The 20918-nt window shown below is 41.6% G+C and overlaps 1 protein-coding gene across 1 annotated transcript in view; it reads left to right on the top strand.

The window, feature by feature from the left end:
- The window catches only part of MRTFA (myocardin related transcription factor A), a 221309-nt gene that overhangs the window by 150204 nt on the left and 50187 nt on the right, over positions 1-20918 (top strand). Inside the window, 1 exon segment of the mRNA NM_001436085.1 lies at positions 18822-18887. Within this exon segment, the coding sequence (NP_001423014.1) occupies positions 18822-18887 (66 nt within the window).

A 20918-nucleotide genomic window follows, 5' to 3' on the forward strand; every position in this document is an offset into this window, starting at 1 on the left:
GCAGTGGCTCATGCTCAATCCCAGCAAAGCCTGTAATCCCAACAGTTTGGGAGGTTGAGGCGAGTGGATCACTTGAGTCCAGGAGTTTGAGACCAGCCTGGGCAACATGCTGAAATGTCATCTGTACAAAAACAAACCCCCCAAAAGCAAAATTGGCCAAGCATGCTAGTGTGCGCCTGTTGTCCCAATTACTCAGAAGGCTGAGGTGGGAGGACCGATTAAGGCTGGGAGGTCAAGGCTGCAGTGAGCCGTGATTGCACCACTGTGCTCCATCCTGGTGACAGAATGAGACCCTATCTTTTTTTTTTTTTTTTTTGGGACAGAGTCTTGCTCTGTCCCCCAGGCTGGAGTGCAGTGGCTTGATCTCAGCTCACCGCAAGCTCTGCCTTCCGGGTTCACGCCATTCTCCTGCCTCAGCCTCGCAAGTAGCTGGAACTACAGGCGCCCACCACCACGCCCGGCTAATTTTTTGTATTTTTAGTAGAGACGGGGTTTCACCGTGTTAGCCAGGATGGTCTTGATCTCTGACCTCGTGATCTGCCCACCTCGGCCTCCCAAAGTGTTAGGATTACAGACGTGAGCCACCGCGCCCGGCCGAGACCCTATCTTTAAAAAAAAAAAAACCACTTTAGGCCTGTCATAGTAGCTCACTCACACCTGTAATTCCGGTGATCCTGTGCCACTGCATTCCAGCCTGGGCAAGAGAGTGAGATCCTGTCTCTGTGTTTTATTTTGTTTTTTTTTTTTTTGAGACGGGCTCACTCTTGTTCAGGCTGGAGTGCAGTGGCACAGTGGTGGCTCACTGCAGTCTGGGTCAACAAGCACACACTACAGGCACACACAACCAGATGTTGTCTCCCTGTGTTGCCCAGGGTAGTCTGTGACTCCAACTCTCAAATGATTCTCCCACCTTGACCCCCCACAGTGCTGGGATTATAGGCACAAGCCTCTGTCCCTGGCCTAATTTAATTTTAAGGAAAACCATTTTTTGTCTCTTTGGTTTGCCGTAGAATGACTACCCTATTCTAAGTTTTGAATCTGTACAACAAAGTTGGGTGCAGAATGTCAGCGTCAGTGATACCAGCAGGGATTAGCAAATGAGATTCAAGGCTGCCCATATTTTCTCGGTGAATGGGCAGAACTAATACAATAAGGAAAATGCTGTTCTTGGTGCCTTTAACTTTGGAAGGGAGTCTTCAGATGGTCCTACCTAAAAGTGCTAAAGGAAGCACATTCCCAGTTTGTCTCCACCCTGTTCAGGCATCTGGTGCAAGTGCATGCCGTGCCCAGATCTTACATGATGGAGTTGGTTGCACATTGCTTTATAGATCCTCAGGAAAGAGACTGATGACATTGAAGTAACTGGCACTTTGAGATCTGTTTGCCGCGATTAGAGAAGGAGGTCACATCAAGGGGTGGGGGAGAGGAGTAACTACCCAAAATGAGTGGTAAGCCTCAGATTTTTGAGGATGTGGGGAATAATTTTTATTTATTTATAGTTATTAATATTTTTACTATGACTGTGGCATAAATGTAATATAGTAGGAAAAAAACACAAACTTTGATATCAGGCCAACCTGTATTTGAGCTCTGGCTCTACCTCTTACTACCCATGCAGCTTCTTCATCTATGAGATAGTACGTATCTCAAATGACCATTGAGATGAAATGAGTCACTGTAGTAGTACATCTACCCAGTGACCACACAATGTAAGAGCTAAAGACATTAGATTCCTTGTTTCTTATATATTAGTTTTCTTCTCAAGGCAAGCCTTTTCTCAGTGCCTTTGCACTTGCAATTTCTTATGTCTGGAACACTCTCCAGATCATTTTTATGGTTTGTCATAGTATTTAGGTTTCTGTCCAAGAGTCATCTGTCTCTTCAAAAGGGCCTTCTCTGTGCACCCTATCTAAAATTACCACCACCCCGTCACTCTCTGTTCTCTTGTTCCACTGTATTTTTCTTCACATAGTGTATTCCCTGAAATTATTATATGTACAACTTATTTATTATGTTTTCCCTACTAGAGCATATGTTCTGTGAGGACAGGGACCTCATCTGTCCATGTTATTGTTTTATCACCTCTAAATATTGACCTTATCTGTCCATGTTGTTTTATCACCTATAAGCATCACCTATACATATTAGTTCAATAAATGAATGAACAAACCAACTGACAATCTTCCTGGTGCCAGAAAAGAACCTGTGGCTGAATGCAGGAAGGAAGTTGTGCCAGGAAGCAAATGCTTTCTGCTTTTGTGGAGTGGATGTTCCCACACTGAGAGCCAGATAGGAAGTAGTCATGTGACGTCCTCTTACGTCCTTTTATACTTCTTCCTGTCTCTCTCTGGGAAGAGCCCCTTTGAATGACCTTTATTTAGTAGTTGTTATTTTTTGCCCTCTTGCCCAGGCTAGACTGCAGTGGCATAATCATGGCTCACTGCAGCCTCGACCCCTCAGCTTCCTGAGCAGCCAGGACTACAGGCAAAGGCTACCATGCCTGGCTAATTTTTTTTTTTTAATTATTTTTTGTAGAAACAGGGGTCTCTCTACATTGCTCAGAAAAGTCTTGAACTCTGGCTGGGCATGGTGGCTCATGCCTGTAATCCCAGCACTTTGGGAGGCTGAGGCAGGCGGATCACGAGGTCAAGAGCTCGAGACCATCCTGGCCAACATGGTGAAACCCCACCTGTACTAAAAATACAAAAATTAGCTGGGCGTGATGGCGCACGCCTGTAGTCCCAGATATTTGGGAGGCTGAGGAAGGAGAATCACTTGAACCGGGAGGCAGAGGTTGTAGTGAGCCGAGATCGTGCCCCTGCACTCCAGCCCGGTGACAGAGCGAGACTGTCTAAAATAAAAAAAGAAAAGAAAAGAAAAAGTCTTGAACTCCTGGGCATGATCCTCCCACCTTGGCCTCCCAAAGTGCAGGGATTACAGGTGTGAGCCATCATGCCCAGCCTGAATAACCTTTAAATGTGACCACTGTTATCCTGTTAAAATCTCAATTCCTTTTGGAATTAGAACATAAGCAGTGTTTTCAGTCTCCAGAGTTCTATGTCATATACTCTACATGTTCCATACTATTCACTGAAATCACCTGGATTTTCTCCTAGTTAGTATGTAGGTCACTTTTTTCCCATCCATATCATGCTGATAACACTGTCAATATAGTGTCATTTTAAAACATAGAGGAGTGGGGTGCAGTGTTTCATCATGACTGTAATGACTGAGGCCAAGGCAGGAGAATAACTGGTAGGCCAGGAATTCAAGGCCAGCCTGGGCAACAATGTAGGATCCCATCTTGACAAAACATAAACAGACAAACATACAGAGAACTGGTGTGTTTTATGAGAAAAGAGAGGTGGTTGAAGATTCAGACTGTACATTCAGACAGAGCTGGGTTCCAATTTCTGCTCTTTTACTTTATGACCTTGAGCAAGTTGCTTAATCGGTCTAAACCTCAATTTCCTCATCTACAAAATGGTATGAGTTCTATCGTCTGCATAGCTTTGTTGTGAGAAGTAAGATGATGCGTGTTTTCACCGTTTTGTAAGTGTTACTACACAATATAGACACCTTTCATTTGCATATTTTAGTACCGTAAGTTAGATTTTTCATAAGCTGATTCTTGGAAAGTTACCTGGTTAGATGTATAAGTTGCCCAGGTTTACCAGCCCAGGAACGTACTTCATTAATCTAGAGCCTTCATTCCCGACAGTATTCAGATTAAATAGAAGATATCTATTATATTTTGGTATTATAGGTTAAGAGTATTCCTTATCAGAAATGTTTGGGACTACAAGTGTTTTGCATTTTGGATTTCGTTCAGATTTTGAAATATTTGCATTGTGTATTTGCAGGTTAAACGTCCAAATCTGAAATCTGACATGCACCATTGAGCATTTCCTGTGAGCATCATGTTGATTTACAGGAATCATTATAGGAATTGATAATTTCTTTCTCTCCAAGAGATGGCAGCATTTCAATTTGAAAAACCTGACATTTGTTATGTTTCATAATTGATTCATCAATTTTTTCTAAAGGTAGAGGCAAATTCATGTTTTTTAAAAATTTATTTTATTTTTTAGGAGCAGAGGTTTAATAGGCAGAAGAAGGGGATCTGTCTCTCTCTGTCTCTGTCTCTGTCTCTCTCTCGAGAAAGAGGGGACTTTCGACAGGAAAGGCCGGCCAGCAGCAGAGAATGCCCCAGATTTTATAGTCAGGCATGAGGAGGCAGTGTCTGATTTACACAGGACTCACAGATTGGTTTGATCAGGTGTGATGTTTACATACTGAGCAGGGAAGGCTGGTTGCCCCACCCTAATCTTGTTATACAAATGAATTATCCCCTTAGCTGGCACCATTTTTGTCTGCTTCTTACTGTACATGTGGCTGGCAGAGAAGGGAAGGTGGAGCCAGCATTTTGAACGTGACTAGGCCCAGGTCGTTCTTTCCTGCCGGCATTCACCTGTGCAAGCTCCCAGCTTGCTTATCTATTTCAGCAGCTCAACTTTACAGGCTGCTCTTTGTTAGAAAATGATTTGGGGCTGCTTTTCATTAAAAAGGAAAATCTTACTGAGGACTTCCATACCGTCACTATCTGCCTAAGTAATTTCTTCTTAACTCCTGTATTATTCACCCCTCTGGAATGGTAACCCTAACTGCTTTTAGAGGGTGTTGGACGACAACTCTTTCTGGCTCCTTCCTGCTGAAAAGGGGCGTTGTGTGTGGAACAGCAGCTAGGGCTCCTCCTGGGGTCAACCTAAGGGTCCTCAGATGAAAGGTGTGTCCATGCGTGGTTCGGTGTGCAGCACCATTTGGAGTTTGCTGTCAGAACCATTCCGATGGGTTGTAACACTGGTTTGCTTCTACCAGATGTTGCATTTCAATGAATATTGTACCTTGGTATCCCAGACGAGGTCCCTAATATGAAGCGGCTATGTTGTCTGGGGTAAATACTTGGGATTTGTCCTCTCACACCTAGAAAATTTAGGACATGGACACATACGAGGAGTTCAGGAGTGGAGGTTTCATAGGCAAAAGAAAGAGAAGAAAAGAGAAAGGAAAACAGCTTGCTCTCTAGTGAGAGAGAGGGGACTTCCAAGAGGAAAAGGCCCTCCATGGGTTTTTTAACTAAACTTTATTTGGAATGATTTTACACTTACAAGAAAGTTACACAGATAGTACGGAGAGTTCCTGCGTATCCTTGATCCAGTTGCCCCTAGTGTTAGCATCTTACGTAACTATGGTACATTTGTCAAAACTGAGAGATGAACGTTAGTACATTACTATTAAGTAAACTCCAAACTTCTTTTGGATTTCATTTGTTTTCTCACTAACGTCGTTTTTCAGTTCCCAGATCCAATCTAGGATACAACATTGCATTTAATCATAAGGTTTGTGGATGGTTGGTCAATAGAATCTCAAGGAGAATTTACTTTCCTTTCTTCACCTCCACTTCCTCCTTCTTGTCTTAACTTTGGATCTCAATCTCAAGAATTTCAGCAGCTCCTTTCTCTGGCAAAAGATAAATGGACCTTTCTGGATCCTTCAACAACTACTTTGGTATTGATAGCTTAGAATTTCAGGAGCATGCTTTTTGAATACTCAACTGTATATTTGATTTTAATAATGAATGAGTACTGATTCTTCTGCCTCTCTCTCAAGCTTGCTCTTTATAATTACCAGAGACTGCTTCACTGGCTACATGTTCCTAATCTGCCTTCCAAAGAAAAATAGTTCCCTTTCCTTTTTTTTCCCCTTTCCTTTTTTTCCCCTTTCCTTTTTCTTTCCTTTCCTTCCTCTCCTTCCCCTTTCCTTTACCCTTCCTTTGATCTCTCTGCATCGCCCACCCCCAACCCCCACCAAGAACAACTTGGGATGTGATTTAAATAAGGGTGGTTTGATATAAAATCATGTTACCTTGCAGAATAAATTACCTCATTGGAGGTGTGGTACCAGATTACTTGCAGTTCTTACTTTGTCCTAGAGAAAATCTGATGTAAAAGCCTCTAATGAAACATTTGTAATCTGTATTATAATTTTACAACTCACTTTTCATGTACATTGTGGTCTTTTGAGTTTCAAAGGGTATATGGATTAGTTTTCAAAATTGTATTACAGTGATAAAATTGAGGAAAAAAGAGATAGTTACTTGATTAGGTAGCAACAGAGATAGGACTGGGACCTCTGTGTTCTGATTCTTTCTCTGGTGTCCTTTGGTCTCCCCTTAGAGGTCATCTCTGTTGTTTTTTTTTTCAAGACCGAGTCTCACTCTGTCGCCCAGGTTGGAGAACAGTGGCGTGATCTCGGCTCACTGCAACCTCTGCCTCCTGAGTTCAAGCTGTTCTCCTGCCTCAACCTCCTAAGTAGCTGGGATTACAAGTGCCCGCCACCATGCCCAGCTATTTTTTTTTGTATTTTTAGTAGAGGCAGGGTTTCACCATGTTGGCCAGGCTGACCTCGACCTCCTGACCTCAAATGATCCACCTGCCTTGGCCTCTGAAAGTGCTGGGATTACAGGCATGAGCCACTGCGCCTGGCCAGAGGTCATTTCTGGAGGTGTGTTGCATTTATTTGGAACTTATAAAATATTTATAAAACCAACCCCACATTCAGTGCTGTGTAACCCTTTACCCAGAAGTCAGTTGAGTTGACAGTAAACCCTTTCTGGTTAAGGATAGGGCTAATTAAAAAATACATTGGGCCTTTGCAATGCTTTTGTTTATATTAAAAACAAGCCGGCAGGCGTGGAGGCTCACGCCTGTAATCCCAGCACTTTGGGAGGCCGAGGCGGGCAGATCACAAGGTCAGGAGATTGAGACCATCCTGGCTAACACAGCGAAACCCCATCTCTACTAAAAATACAAAAAATTAGCCGGGCGTAGTGGCAGGCACCTGTAGTCCCAGCTACCCGGGAGGCTGAGGCAGGAGAATGGTGTGAACCCGGGATGCGGAGCTTGCAGTCAGCGGAGATCTCGCCATCGCACTCCAGCCTGGGTGACAGAGCAGGACTCCGTCTCAAACAAACAAACAAAAGACAAAAAACAGAAAAACAAGCCACAGCTATGTTTTTGGTGCAGTGTACACTGTGCTTACCCATTCAGGCTGGTTTCACAAGTTGAAGGAAGAAAATTATCACGAAAAGGACAAGAGAAACTTAGTGTTTAGTCTGGACGCAGTGGCTCACATTTGTACTCCCAGCACTTTGGGAGGCCAGGGTGGGTGGATCATTTGAGCCCAGGAGTTCAAGACTAGCCTGGGCAACAGGTGAAACCCTGTCTGTACAAAAAATTAGCCAGGTGTGGTGGTGCATGCTTGTGGTCCCAGCTACTTGAGAAGCTGAGGCATGAAGATCAATCACTTGAGCCCGGGAAGTCAAGGCTGTAGTGAGCCAAGATCTCACCACTGCTCTCCAGCCTGGGTGACAGAGCAAGATCCTATTTCAAAAACCAAAAAAGAAAAGAAACTTAATGTTTAGAAAGCTTAAGAACATTATATGTTAAGAAGCAGAAGAGGAAACAATTCCATTGGATGCTGTAGGACAGGGTAGGGCTCAAGAACCAGAAAGCAAGAGAGGTAATGAAACCAAGTTAGGGAACACAGAGACATTTCTCTTCTCTTTCATATCTTTTAGGCTGTATCAGAACAGACTTATGGGCACATTCAATAAGTAGGGGCCCAGAGGAGTATTACTTTTGGGGAATGTTATCAGGATATAGCTTGAAACTTTAATACCAACTGATCATGAACATAAAATACTTTCAAGACCCCCCCCGTTGTTTTTTTTTTCCTGAGATGGAGTCTCGCTCTGCCCAGGCTGGAGTGCAGTGGTGCGATCTCAGCTCACTGCAAGCTCCGCCTCCCTGGTTCACACTATTGTCCTGCCTCAGCCTCCCAAGTAGCTGGGACTAAAGGCACCCGCCACCATGCCCGGCTGATTTTTTGTATCTAGTACCTAGCACAGGACCTAACAAACTAGTATTATGTTGGTGCAAAAGTAATTGCAGCTTTTGCCATTAAAAGCAATGACAAAAACATCAATTACTTTTGCGCCAACCTATAGTTGTTTAGTAAATATTTGTTAGGTGAGTGAATTGAGAAGATCTCTCTCCACACCCTGATTCCCAATCCTTATATTGGTGGTGATGCTGGAAAGTAACCCAGGTAGCAGAACTTGAGTAGCACCTGCTTCTGGAGACACCCTTCACCTGCTTTTAATCATGCATTCTAGCAACGAAGCTGGTGAGTGTTCAGAACAGCCTTCGGTTCTAATTGATAGGCCATGTGGTTTTACAGTTTGGATGTCACTAAATGATTTTTGAGGCATATAGGATAAATAGAATGTAAAATACACCAATAAAATAGGTATAATTCACTGTTGCAAAGATGAGTATTCTAATTATCTGCATGCTGAGCTTCACCTAAGGCTAGCACCCAACCTGTTCCTTCTCTGACCTTCCTGGTAAAACACATTCCCCAGTTTGAAGCTAGAAGTATTGGTGTCTGATGCTGAATTAAGTTGCATTTGCTTATTTTTTCTGGAACCTGGTGCCTGAAAATTAGAGAAAAAATATACCAATTATTAGCAGGTCAAGCTTTAGGAATTTATAGGAGGCTATGAACTTAGAGTAAGGAAATACTATCCGAAACTACTTTTCACAGTTAATATTGGCTGGGTACAGTGGCTCACACCTGTAATCCCAGCACTTTGGGAGGCTGAGGTGGGAGGATTGCTTGAGCCCAGGAATTCGAGACCAGTCTGGGCAACAGTGAGACCTTGTCTCTACAAATAAAAAATTTAAAAATTAGCTGGGTGTGGTAGTACAAGTCTATAATCCCAGCTATTCAGGCGGCTGAGGTGGGAGGATTGTTTGAGCCTGGTGGGTCAAGGCTGTGGTGAGCCATGATCATACCACTGCACTTCAGCCTGGACAACAGAGTGAGAACCTGTCTCAAAAAAAACAAAAAAAAAAAACCAGTTAATATTTATTAGTAAATGTACTACACTGTATATAAACAAGAACTTGGAAGATATACAGCATCATATCGCATGCATTAAATTTAGATAGAAAACTCACAGAAGTACATCTAGAGATACCAGATTTTATCTCTTTATTGGGTTGTTCTTTGGCCATTCTCTTCCCGTTGACAAACCTTTAGTGGTAGTCTACAAATATATTTTATGGAAGAAGTGTGTTGGAAAATAAAATTTCTCTCCTGTTGTAAACTTTTGAACAAATAATAATTTTTAACTAGCCAGAGCTTGGGGGTCCATTTTCACTGCTCTTTGTCCTCTGCTCCAGGAAGCTACGTGTGAATTTGTTGTGGTCTCTGTTGCCCTTGTCCTGCAGGTCCTAGGACGTCCACAGCTAAGATGCCAGGACACCATGGAAGCTGGGAAATGTGTTGATAATTTGTGACAGTGGATATCCCTGGTCTGTATCCTGTTCTCTAGATGTCTGAGTTTAATGCTAAACTTCATGAGATGGGACTTGACACCTCCTAGAAGTGTTCACATATGATTGTTTATTAAATTATTCGTTTGGTGAAAAGGAATTTGAGAAAAAAAAGAAAAATTATTTGTTATTCTTAAGTGTTTCAATGTGAAAAATATTAAAAATGATCGTGGAAATAACAACATGTTTATTGTCAAAAAATTTTAACTTAAAAACTGAATCGTCGTTCAAAACACAGCAAAAGATGATGTGCCTTAAAACAGTATCAGAGGAAAGGCTACTTACTGGTTATTAGTTGGAATAAACCTGCTTTGCACTATTTACTTGCCATGATCTATCATTGGCATCACAAACATGGGTGGAGCATATTTAATTTCTCCATATGAAGTAAGCTTAAATTAGGCCAAAGTAGCATTACATAGGGTAGCTCTTGACATGGCATTGCATTAGAATTATCTGCTAAGCTTCTTAAAGAGATGAGGTCTAGGCCCCATTCCAGACCAATTAAAAACCTTCCCAGATGATTTCATTGTGAAGGGTAAGGGTTGAGAATCACTGGAATGAGAAAAGGATTACAAGGATAAGGATACAGAATATTTGGTTCCAGTCCTGGCTTCATTTCCTAGTATTTTGTTGAGGAATTTTGTGTCTATATTAATAAGGCATATTCATCTGTAGTTTTGTTTTGATGTTTTTCTCTGGCTTTGGAATCAGAGAATAATACTAGCTTCATAAAATGAGCTGGGGAAGTGTTTTCTCCTCTGTTTCCTGGAAGAGTTTGTGAATGATTGGTATTAATTATTTTTATTTTTTAATTTATTTTTTTGAGACAGGGTTTTGCTCTGGCACCCAGGCTGGAGTGCAGTGATGTGGTCTCAGCTCACCACAGCCTCGACCTCCCAGGTTCAGGCGATCTTCCTGTCTCAGCCTCCTGAGTAGTTTGGACAACAGGCACTTGCCACCATGCCTGGCTCATTTTTGTAGAGACAGTTTCGCCATGTTGCCCAGGCTGGTCTCAAACTCCTGAGCTCAAGCAGGCCCACCTACCTGGGCCTCCCAAAGTGCTGGGATTACAAGCATGAGCCACCATGCCCAGCTAAGTATTTGGAGAAATATATCAGCGAAGCCTTCTGGACCTGGGCTTTTCTTTGTGGGAAGATTACTATTTCAATCTCTTTACTTGTTACACATCTATTCAGATGTTCTATTTCTTTCTTGAGTCAGTTTCAGTAATTTATGCCTTCCTAGGAATTTGACCATTGCATTTCTTTTTCTTTTTCTTTTTTTGAGATGGGGTCTTGCTCTGTCACTCATGCTGGAGTGCAGTGGCATGATCTCAGCTCACTGCAACCTCCACCTCCCAGGTTCAAGTGATTCTTCTGCCTCAGCCTCCCAAGTAGCTGGGATTACAGGCTCGTGCCACCACATCTAGCTAATTCTTCTTTTGTTTTTCTTGTTTTTAAATAGAAATGGGGCTTTGTCATGTTGGCCAGGCTGGTCTTGAACTCCTGACCTCAGGTGATCCACCTGCCTTTGCTTCCCAAAGTGCTGGGATCACAGGCATGAGCTACCACACCTGGCCTCCTTTTGCGTTTCTGATTTTTGTATATATTTTCTGTTTTTTTTCTTGGTAGTTAGGTAAAGATTTATCAATTTTGTTGTTCTTTTCAAACAACAGACTTTTATGCCTATTGATTTTCTCTGTTGTTTTTCTGTTTTTTGTTGTTTGTTTGTTGTTTTTTGTTTTTGAGACGGAGTCTCGCTCTTTCGCCCAGGCTGGAGTGCAGTGGCGCGATCTCAGCTCACTGCAACCTCCGCCTCCTGGGTTCAAGTGATTCTCCTGCCTTAGCCTTCCGAGTAGCTAGGACTACAGGTGCCTGCTGCCACACCCATCTAATTTTTGTATTTTTAGTAGAGACGGGGTTTCACCATATTGGCCAGGCTGGTCTCAAACTCCTGACCTCAGGTGTGAACAGCCCGCCTTGGCGTCCCAAAGTGCTGGGATTACAGGTGTGAGCTACCGCACCTGGCCTATTTTTCTGTTTTGTATATCATTGCTTACCACTTTAATTTCCTTTCTTCTACTTACCATGGTTTAGTTTGTGCTTTTTCTAGTTTCCTTTTTTAAAATTAACTGAATTTTATATTCATCTAGTTTCTTAAGGTAAAGGCTTACAGCATGTATTCCAGATCTTTCTTCTTTTCCAGTGTAGGCTGTGAATTTTCTAATATAAACCTATGAATTTCACCCTAAGCACTGTTTGGCTCTATTCCAGAAATTTTGATAAATTGTTTAGTTCAAAGTACTTTCTAATTTCTCTCATTCTCTTTTGACCCATTGGTTATGAATTTCCCAAATTTTTTTCTGTTTTTTGTTATTTCTCTCTCTCTCTCTATATATATATACACACACACATATATATGTGTTGTGTGTGTGTGTATATATATGTGTGTGTGTGTATATAGATATATATATATTTTTGAGATGGAGTCTTGCTGTGTCACCCAGGCTGGAATGCAGTAGCACAATCTCGGCTCACTGCAACCTCTACCTCCTGGGTTCAAGCGATTCTCCTTCCTCAGCCTCCTGAGTAGCTGGGATTATAGGCACCCACTACCATGGTCTGCTAATTTGTGTATTTTTAGTGGAGATGGGGTTTTACCATGTTGGCCAGGCTGGTCTTGAACTCCTGACCTCAGGTGATCCACCTGTCTTGGTCTCCCAAAGTGCTGAGATTACAAGCGTGAGCCACCATGCCCAGCCATATATTCTTTATATACATAATATTTATAGAGATGGGGGTCTTGCTATTTTTGCTACCAGGTTGGTCTCTGACTCCTGACCTCAAGTGATTTTCCTGTTTTAGCCTCCCAAAGTCCTGGGGTTATAGGTGTGAGCCACCATACCTGGCCTGTTTTTGATTTCTAATTTAATTCCATTGTGGTCAAAGAATGATTTTAATCCTTTAAAATGGACTGAAACTTGTTTTATTGCTTGGTATATGTTCCGACCTGGGGAGTGTTCCATGTGTGCTTGAAAAAAGTGTATATTCTGCCATTGTTAGATGGAGTGTTCTATATGTTTGTTAATTCTATTTGGTTGATGGTGTAGTTCAAGTCCTGTGTATCTGTATTAGTCTGTTTTGGGTTGCTACAAAGGGGTACTTGAGGCTGGTTAATTTATAAAGAAAAGAGGTTTATTTGGCTCGTGGTTTTGCAGGCTGTACAAGCATGGCACCAGCAGCTGCTCAGCTTCTAGAGAGGCCTCAGGAAGCTTTTACTCATGAAGGAAGGCAGAGGGGGAGCAGGAGTGTCACATGGCGAGAGACGGAGCTGGAGAGATCCCATGCTCTTTTAAACAAGTTTCATGCATGCGCATGAACTAAAAGAGTGAGAACTCATTACTTGCAGGTAGGGCACCAGGCCACTCCCAGCGGATCTGCTGCCGTGACCCAGACTCCTCCTGCTAGGCCCTGCATCCAACACTGGGGATCATATCTCAGCATGAGGTTTGGAGGGGGCATACATTTGAACTGTTTCAATATCCTTACTAATTTCTACTTAGTTGTTCTATTGTTGAGAGTGAGGTAGATTGTGATTTTTACAGGAGATAAACTCAAATACTCCTTATTCAAAATTAGTTAAATAAGCACCATGCAATTTATTAAAATGTAGAAATGCTCTAGTATTAGTTGTACCTTACAAATGCCAGAAATGACATCTATTAATTTAGTTTCTAATATGTTGGGGCTATTTTAATATTTTTAGTGTGAAGGTCATTGTTAATTCTCATGAAAACTGATGCTTTCAAACTTGGCTCCAACCAGAGCAGTCTTTCAGTCGATTGTTTCTGGGTAGCAATTTCCCCCTGAAGTATGACAGCCTCCAGAGTTGGAAGCCAAATATCTGAGTGGGGTAAGAGAAAAGATTTTTGAGAAGTCTTGTCTGCTTTTTGCTCTCCTCAAGCATATAAATCTCATTAATTTTCAAATGCAGCACTGTTTTGGCTGGCTTATAATTTCTAGTCCAGGAACATTTCCCTTACTCATCAACAAGTTTGTTTTGGAGCCTTTTCTAACATAAACATTCTGAAAAGCAGTGGCCAAGTTTATTGCCATTTGATTAGAAGTTTCATGAGAAAAAGACTTGTCAGTATTCCTGAGTTACGGCCCGGTTAATGAAATGTCCCTACAGTATGAGAATCTTCCTTGAGAAGACTTAACTGAGCAAAGGATGCTGTGGAGGGAGGGGTCTTGTTTTTTTGCTGTCCTGTCCTTCTCGTACTAACCCCACCTTCCTATTCTTTTCTACTTCCTCATAATTTATATGTTATCTTCTGATTGTAGAAGCCTTGGTGGAATCAATACATGTATAAGGTAGGAACGGCTACCAACTGCATGTTTCCTTCCCAGTGAAATCCGGGACAAATGACCAGTGGAAGAGCTGGGCATGAGAACCCCACTTCTTATTCCTTTCTTGTTCCAGTCCTGATTGACCCAACTGTTTGATGTGTTCATTTCTTGGGTATTACCCCTTGAATCCTATCAACATGCTTCCGCGGTCTTACACGACAGAGATATATTAAGGTCACTCCTTGGCTTTTCCTTCACCCCTAAAGTAGCTATTCAAATAGCAATTGATGCCTTTGTTTGAGGCAGGTAAAAAACTTGATTATTTCCATGGAGAGTGGAGAACCTAGGGTTTTTCATTTTATGGTTGTGTTTCTTTTCTTTTTATTCCATTCTTTTTAGCAGGCAACTCAGTTGATTCACCACCCATCAGCTCTAAAGACATCCTTTCATCTATATATAGGTTGTTTACACAGACCCATTTAGAAACATGATATATTAGATTTGTGGAAATCAGTTAACAGTAAAGTATTAAAGGCTTATGCTTGTATACAAATATTTTTGTTTAGTCTTTACTGGCTTGGGAAATGATGAGCAGATCTAAGTAGTGATATACAATGACATAGAGAGATGTCAAAATTCCTACTCTCCTAAATCTCCATAGGCTTGTACGGTCTGTGAAAATCATCATTTGTTTCAGATATTTCTTGTTGAGGGTGGATGTGCATTAAATTTATGGCCTCTGAAATTTATTCCTGATTTTGGTAACTTTGGCAGTGAACACAGAATGTATGGCTCTGTGGTATTTACTGAAAGGGGGTTATTAAATAATTGCTTCTAAAATGAATAATCCTAAGGTCTGGAAATGTAAAGTCATTTTATTTATAATGCTTAGAATTAAGAGGAATTAATAGACCAAGGAAACAGAAACTTCATATAAACAGCTGTTTCTTTGTAGTTGAAAGTCTCCAACGATGGATCATTTTAAGTCTACACAGATAAACATAAAGCAGATAAATTATAAAACAAAATGAATTATAGGTTGACTGCCATAATTCTGAGTTTACTGCTTCAGTCTTTTTTCCCCTTCTTTGTAACCATTGAAGGTTATGCAGTGCATAAAACAACACATATCTAAATCAGGTTATTGCAGTACCCAAGATAATTCTGTTATTTGAGTGGGGAACTTTTGTCAGATGTCAGATAAACACAAAGTTCAAAGTTAACTCCTAGGAGGGACAAGATGGAATTTTCAGATAACTGAACTTTAATTTCATTTAGTTTTAGAGGTGGAAAAGGTTTATTATATAAACTTTCCTCTTTGTACTAGAGCTGTATATGTGTGTGTATATATATGTATACATGCATAATATATACACGTGTGTATATATGCGTATGTATATTTAAGTTGAATATGCCTTTACTGTAGTCTCCACAGAAAACTTGAATCATAAATTTATTAAATGTGTTAGCTTTCATAAATTTAAATTTTTGCATTCATGAAGCAAGAAGTTTTTCAATCAAGAAGTTTATATAATATCCCTATGGCCCTATTTATATATGGTTTACTCAAGAAGGCTAGTGGTTAATATTTCAAAATTGTTCTTGGATAATAGCCATAGCTTATGTTAGTTATTGTTTCTTTGAAGTATTCAGACTTACTAAATTGCATTGTTCCCTTATTCTCTGAAATAAAATTAATTTGTTACATTTAATCATTTTCTAATAGCTCATTTTACACTGGGCTTTAGAAACACTCTAAAAGATGACAATTATTTACCCTTTTATGCCTTACATTTTATCCTGCTTGGCTGTCTTTTCTTTCTGATAGAGAGGCACATTGCCTATGATCAGGTGCCTCCACTCTAGAGTCACGGAAATGTGGTTATGAATCCCAATTCCAGCACCTTTGAGCTGTGTGACAAAAGGCAAACTTTTAAATATCTGATTCTTAGTTTCCTCATCTGTAAAATTGAGATAATAACTGTAGTATCCTCACAGGGCTTTTTAAAAGGATTAAAAAAGTTAAAAGCATGACAGTCACTTAACACAGGGCCTGACACATAGTAGCACACTCAATTATTATTTGTGTTTTATTAATGCAATTATTGTTGCTGATCTATGGTTATAATTTTTTTTCTGAAATCAACTTCCTAGAGTAAATTTGTTTTACTGAAGTTGATCACCTGAATTCCTTTGACCCTGTTGAACCATCCATTTTACTTAGCCCCTTTGTCTGTCTCACCAGAGACTAAACCCAGGTGATCACACTCCACTCCTATTATCACAGTAGAGCAGGCTTTCAGAAGATCCGAGAGAGGCAAAGTAAGGCCCAGGTTTTGGAATCAGAATCCCTGTCTCCAAATCCTGTTCTACCTCTTATTAGTGGGATAACCTTAGGTGTATTACTTAAACCTGCTGGGCCTCACTTTGCTTCTCTGTAAAATAGGATTAGTAATACCTATCTTGGCCTGGCACAGTGGCTTGCACCTATAATCTCAGCACTTTGGGAGGCTGAGATGGACAGATCACTTGAGCCCAGGAGTTCAAGACCAGCCTGGGCAACATGGTGAAACCCCGTATCTACAAAAGTATTAAAAAATTAGCCGGGCGTGGTGGCACGCACCTATAGTTCCAGCTGCTCCAGAGGCTGAGGTGGGAGGATCCCTTGAACCAGGGATATCAAGGCCTTGGTGAGCTGAGATTGCGCCACTGCACTCCAGCCTGAGTGACAGAGTGAGACCTTGTCTCAAAAAAACAAAACACCAAAATGTATCTTCATATGGTTGTTATGAAGATTAAATAAGTTAAAATGTAAAAGAATGTAAAACAGTGTCTGGCAGAGAGTACTTGCATCATAAATGTCAGCTATTATTGTAACTCCTGCTGTTTTTATCTAGTTAGTTCTCCAAGGCTTTGTTCTTAACAGTGTTAATTTGTAAAATAATAATACCCTCTTGGTTCAGTTTCTCAGACTGTTTGTAACATCCTTTTGAGATCCAGTTCAGTACAAGAAACAATTATTGAATGCCTACTATGTATTAAGTGCTATTAGGGACATATATCAGTAAGGCATATTCTCTTCTCTCCAGGAACTTATAAACTGGTAGGAGAGGTAAGATATTGAAGGGCTACTATTACACAAGGCAAAATATTATACTTTTTCCTAACACATAAAAGGTAGCTCACAGGAGGCCTGTAGTAACTCTGAATGCTGTGGAGTGAGTCAGGAAGTTCAGATGAACAGGGTAGGGATTTCCAGGTGAAGTGAATAAAAGAGGTAGGAAAAAACTCATGGTACTTGAGGAAGAGTAACTGGCCAGCCTTGATTAAGATGACTTAAAATGGGAGAGAGACAATACAGGCAAGGACACAGCCAGGGAGCTACGACTGCAGCATGGGAAAACATGGCAGGGTAAAATTGATAAGAGAGGAGTGTGAGTGTGAGGAGGTAGAGTTGAAGTTGGCCTAGACATTTAAAAAAATACTGGGAAAAATAGTGATATCATTAAAGAAGTAAGGATGGGAAGTGGATTGGGTTTTTGGGAGGAAAACAAGTTTGGGTTTGGATCTACTGAATTTGAGATGTAGGCAGGAGCATGGTTATGGTTCTGCCATTCTTGGATGCCTCCCTAAAAACTGCTCTGGGGATAGAAAAGGCAGATATTAAGATGATTCCCAGTAGATTCTGGTTCCTCTCAGATGTGACTTGGAAGGCCCATACACTTGAAGACAATTATGTAAGGAGACTTTCCTTGGCCCGTGGGATCCTCCTAACCCTCCTTCTCTGAACATTTTCTTTTTTTTTGTTTTATTTTTTGACATGGAGTCTTGCTCTGTCACCCAGGCTGGAGTGGTGTGATCTCAGCTCACTGCAACCACTGCAGTTTCTCATTTAGTCTCTGAATGACAGCTGTGCCGTCGTCATTCTGCCTAGTTTGTAGTTGTAACACCCTTTTGGTTTAACTGGCTTTTGAAAGAAAGATAGTTGATTTTTTTTTTTTCCTGAGACAGTGTCTCACTCTTGCCCAGGCTGGAGTGAGAGAGAATAGCGTGATCTCGGCTCACTGCAACCTCCGCCTCCCAGGTTCAAGCAGTTCTCCTGCCTCAGCCTCCTGAGTAGCTGGGATTACAGGCGCCCACCACACCTGGCTAATTTTTGTATTTTTAGTATAGATGGGGTTTCACCGTCTTGGCCAGTTTGGTCTCGAACTCCTGACCTTGTGATCTGCCCGCCTTGGCCTTCCGAAGTGCTGGGATTATAGGCGTGAGCCATCGTGCCTGGCCGATAGTTGATTTTTAACTTTAAAAATCTCTCTATTAAGTTGTTTCATTAAGCAGTATTGCCAGAGTGAAAATAAGAGAAACACCCATCAGTCTCCCCTAGCCCGGATGTGCTTTGAGTCATCTAGCTTGATTGTTTCACCTCAACAGAAAAGGCTGTAAGTGAAGAGAAAGAAGAAAAACAGAGGCATATTGATGGTAAAATATTTTGTAGGCTAGAAAAAGGCATTGCTTGGTGAAATGGCTATAATTTTTAAATGCAAAAGAAAAAGTTTACGAATAGTACTTCCTGATCTATGTGAGTAGTACTTTCATTCACTATACTTATGGCGGTAAACATTTGTTAAGCGTAGAACCTCTGGAGAGCTTTTTCTGCTGGATGATGGTCCTCGTTATGATATTTTGAGTTTGGAATAGGTGTTTTTTAGTTTTAGGAGGAGGAGTCAGTGTTGTGGAGGTTTTGAGTAAAAGGCAAGACTCTGGTGCTTTGTGGATTGTTATCGCCCTGCAAGACCCTTCGCAACTTCCTCTCACCGCCCACAGCAGAATACGGAAACTCTGCTGTATCAGGCCACTTCTGCAATTACAGACAGTTGCACTTCAAGGGGACCCTTCTTTCACACTACATCCTTCTGTTTTTAGACTTTTTTTGCATTTGAAAATGTGTTTTTTGAGGTGGAATACCCAACTGACCTCTCATCTCTCCTCTCTTTCTGCTGCCCTGCAGTGCTACAGTTGAAACTCCAGCAGCGCCGGACCCGGGAAGAACTGGTGAGCCAAGGGATCATGCCGCGTAAGTGCCTCTCTCTCAGCATTTGGTAGATTGCTTTTAGGACATGGCTGTGTTTACTGAGTATGCCGTGGGAAGCATCTAACATAAAACAAGGATGATGGGTTTTATTTTCCACTCTTTTCTTTCTCATGACTTTCCAAGTTTAGAGCTCAATCACTAAATAGTTAACTAATTGATCAAATTCAGGGAAACAAACTGGGTTTAAAGGGTCAAACCTGGTTTAAATTAGGTGTAAAGGGTGCCATTGAATTTTCCTTTACTTTGGAATTGCACCTCTAAAAGAATTTTCACTCTGTTATACTTCCTTTTATAGGAGAGGGGCAGATCTTGAGCTGGGGTATTGTGAGGAAGAACCACTTCTTGCATATGCTTTGCCTTCATGTTCTGGTTCTTAGGAAGAGAAACCTCTTTTCTGGTATTTTGAATCAACCACAGTTTTATGCAGAGTGAGATCCTGAGATACTCTAAGGCTGGCCTGGGTGTGAGCATGGCTGAGTAGAGTCGTTGATGGCGCTATCACAGCACTGGGCTCAGTGGGTGCAGAAGTCCGTCCCTTAGGGGAAAAAAGAAACCAAACCTTGCAATCTGTTAGAAGTAAGGAAATTTGCCTTTAATACCAACAACATTATAAACAGAGTTGAAACTGGAGCTGGTGAGGTTTAGATCTTTCTGACATTTCTTTTTTAAATCATCAGCAGAGAACATAGGCTCTCCCTCTTTTCTGTTTGTGTGTTATCACTACTTGGATACACCGTAAGTCAAAAAACAGTCATACAACTTCTGGCTTCATGGTGGGAGAACTGATGTTTTTCACTTTAACACGTTATCTGCTGGCTGACTGCTACCATATTTTCCTAGCTGTCATTCATTCATTCATTCATTCAAAATCTTTGAGTACCTAATATATGCCAGTTGATACAGCAAGATAAATCCGGCTCTTGCTCGCAAGTGATTTATATTTAGAAGGGCAAGACTAGTAAGACAAGAAATTTCAGAGCAGGGATCACCTTGAAGTGCAGCTGGTAAGTTCAGAGCATGGTAAGTACTATCAAGTCAATTAACTGATTGGTGCATTAATAAGTAATAGGAATAAGATGGGGTCACTTTGAATAAGATGTTCAAGAAAGGCCTCACTGAAGAGGAAAGATGAGCTGAGATCTAAAGGATCAGGTGAAACTGGCCATTCAGAAAGTAGGAAGAGGGCTCAGAAGAAAAAGCAAGTGTTTGGGCCTGGTGCAGGCAAGAAGTTGGTGTGTTTGGAGATCATCAAGTAAGCCAGTGGGGCTGGGGCGTGGTGGAGAGAGAGAAGTGGCAAGTGAAGACGGGTAAGGTGGGCAGGGCCAGAACCAGGGCATTATCACCCACATAGAGGAATTGGATTTGACTTTTCATTTTCATTTTTTTTTTTTTTGAGACGGAGTCTTGCTCTGTTGCCCAGGCTGGAGTGCAGTGGTGCAATCTTGGCTTACTGCAAGCTCTGTCTCCCGGGTTCATGCTGTTCTCCTGCCTCAGCCTCCCGAGTACCTGGGACTACAGGCGCCTACCACAAGGCTCAGCTAATTTTTTTTTTTTTTTTTTTAAAGTAGAGACGGGGTTTCACCATGTTAGCCAGGATGGTCTCAATCTCCTGGCCTTGTGATGTGCCTGCCTCGGCCTCCCAAAGTGCTGGGATCACAGGCGTGAGCCGCCATGCCTGGCCTTCATTTTAATTTTTGAGAGATGGGGTCTTGCTAGGTTGCCCAGGCTGGACTTAACCTCCTGGGCTCAAGCAGTCCTTCTGCCTCAGGCTGCTTAGTGGCAGGGACTACTGGTGTGCCTCATCATGCCCAGCTGGATTTGGTTTTAAGTGCAATGGGAAGCCATCGAAGACTTTTAAGCAAGTCAGGATGGACTTACCACAATAGTGATAGGGTCCATTTCTAAGAGAACCTTGTAACAAGTATAAGGAGCGTGGGGTCTGTTTCTTTCTTTTAACAATTTTTTTTAGGCCGGGCGCGGTGGCTCAAGCCTGTAATCCCAGCACTTTGGGAG

The sequence above is a fragment of the Macaca mulatta genome, chromosome 10, assembly GCF_049350105.2.
Source record: "Macaca mulatta isolate MMU2019108-1 chromosome 10, T2T-MMU8v2.0, whole genome shotgun sequence".
Taxonomy (NCBI): Eukaryota; Metazoa; Chordata; class Mammalia; order Primates; family Cercopithecidae; genus Macaca; species Macaca mulatta.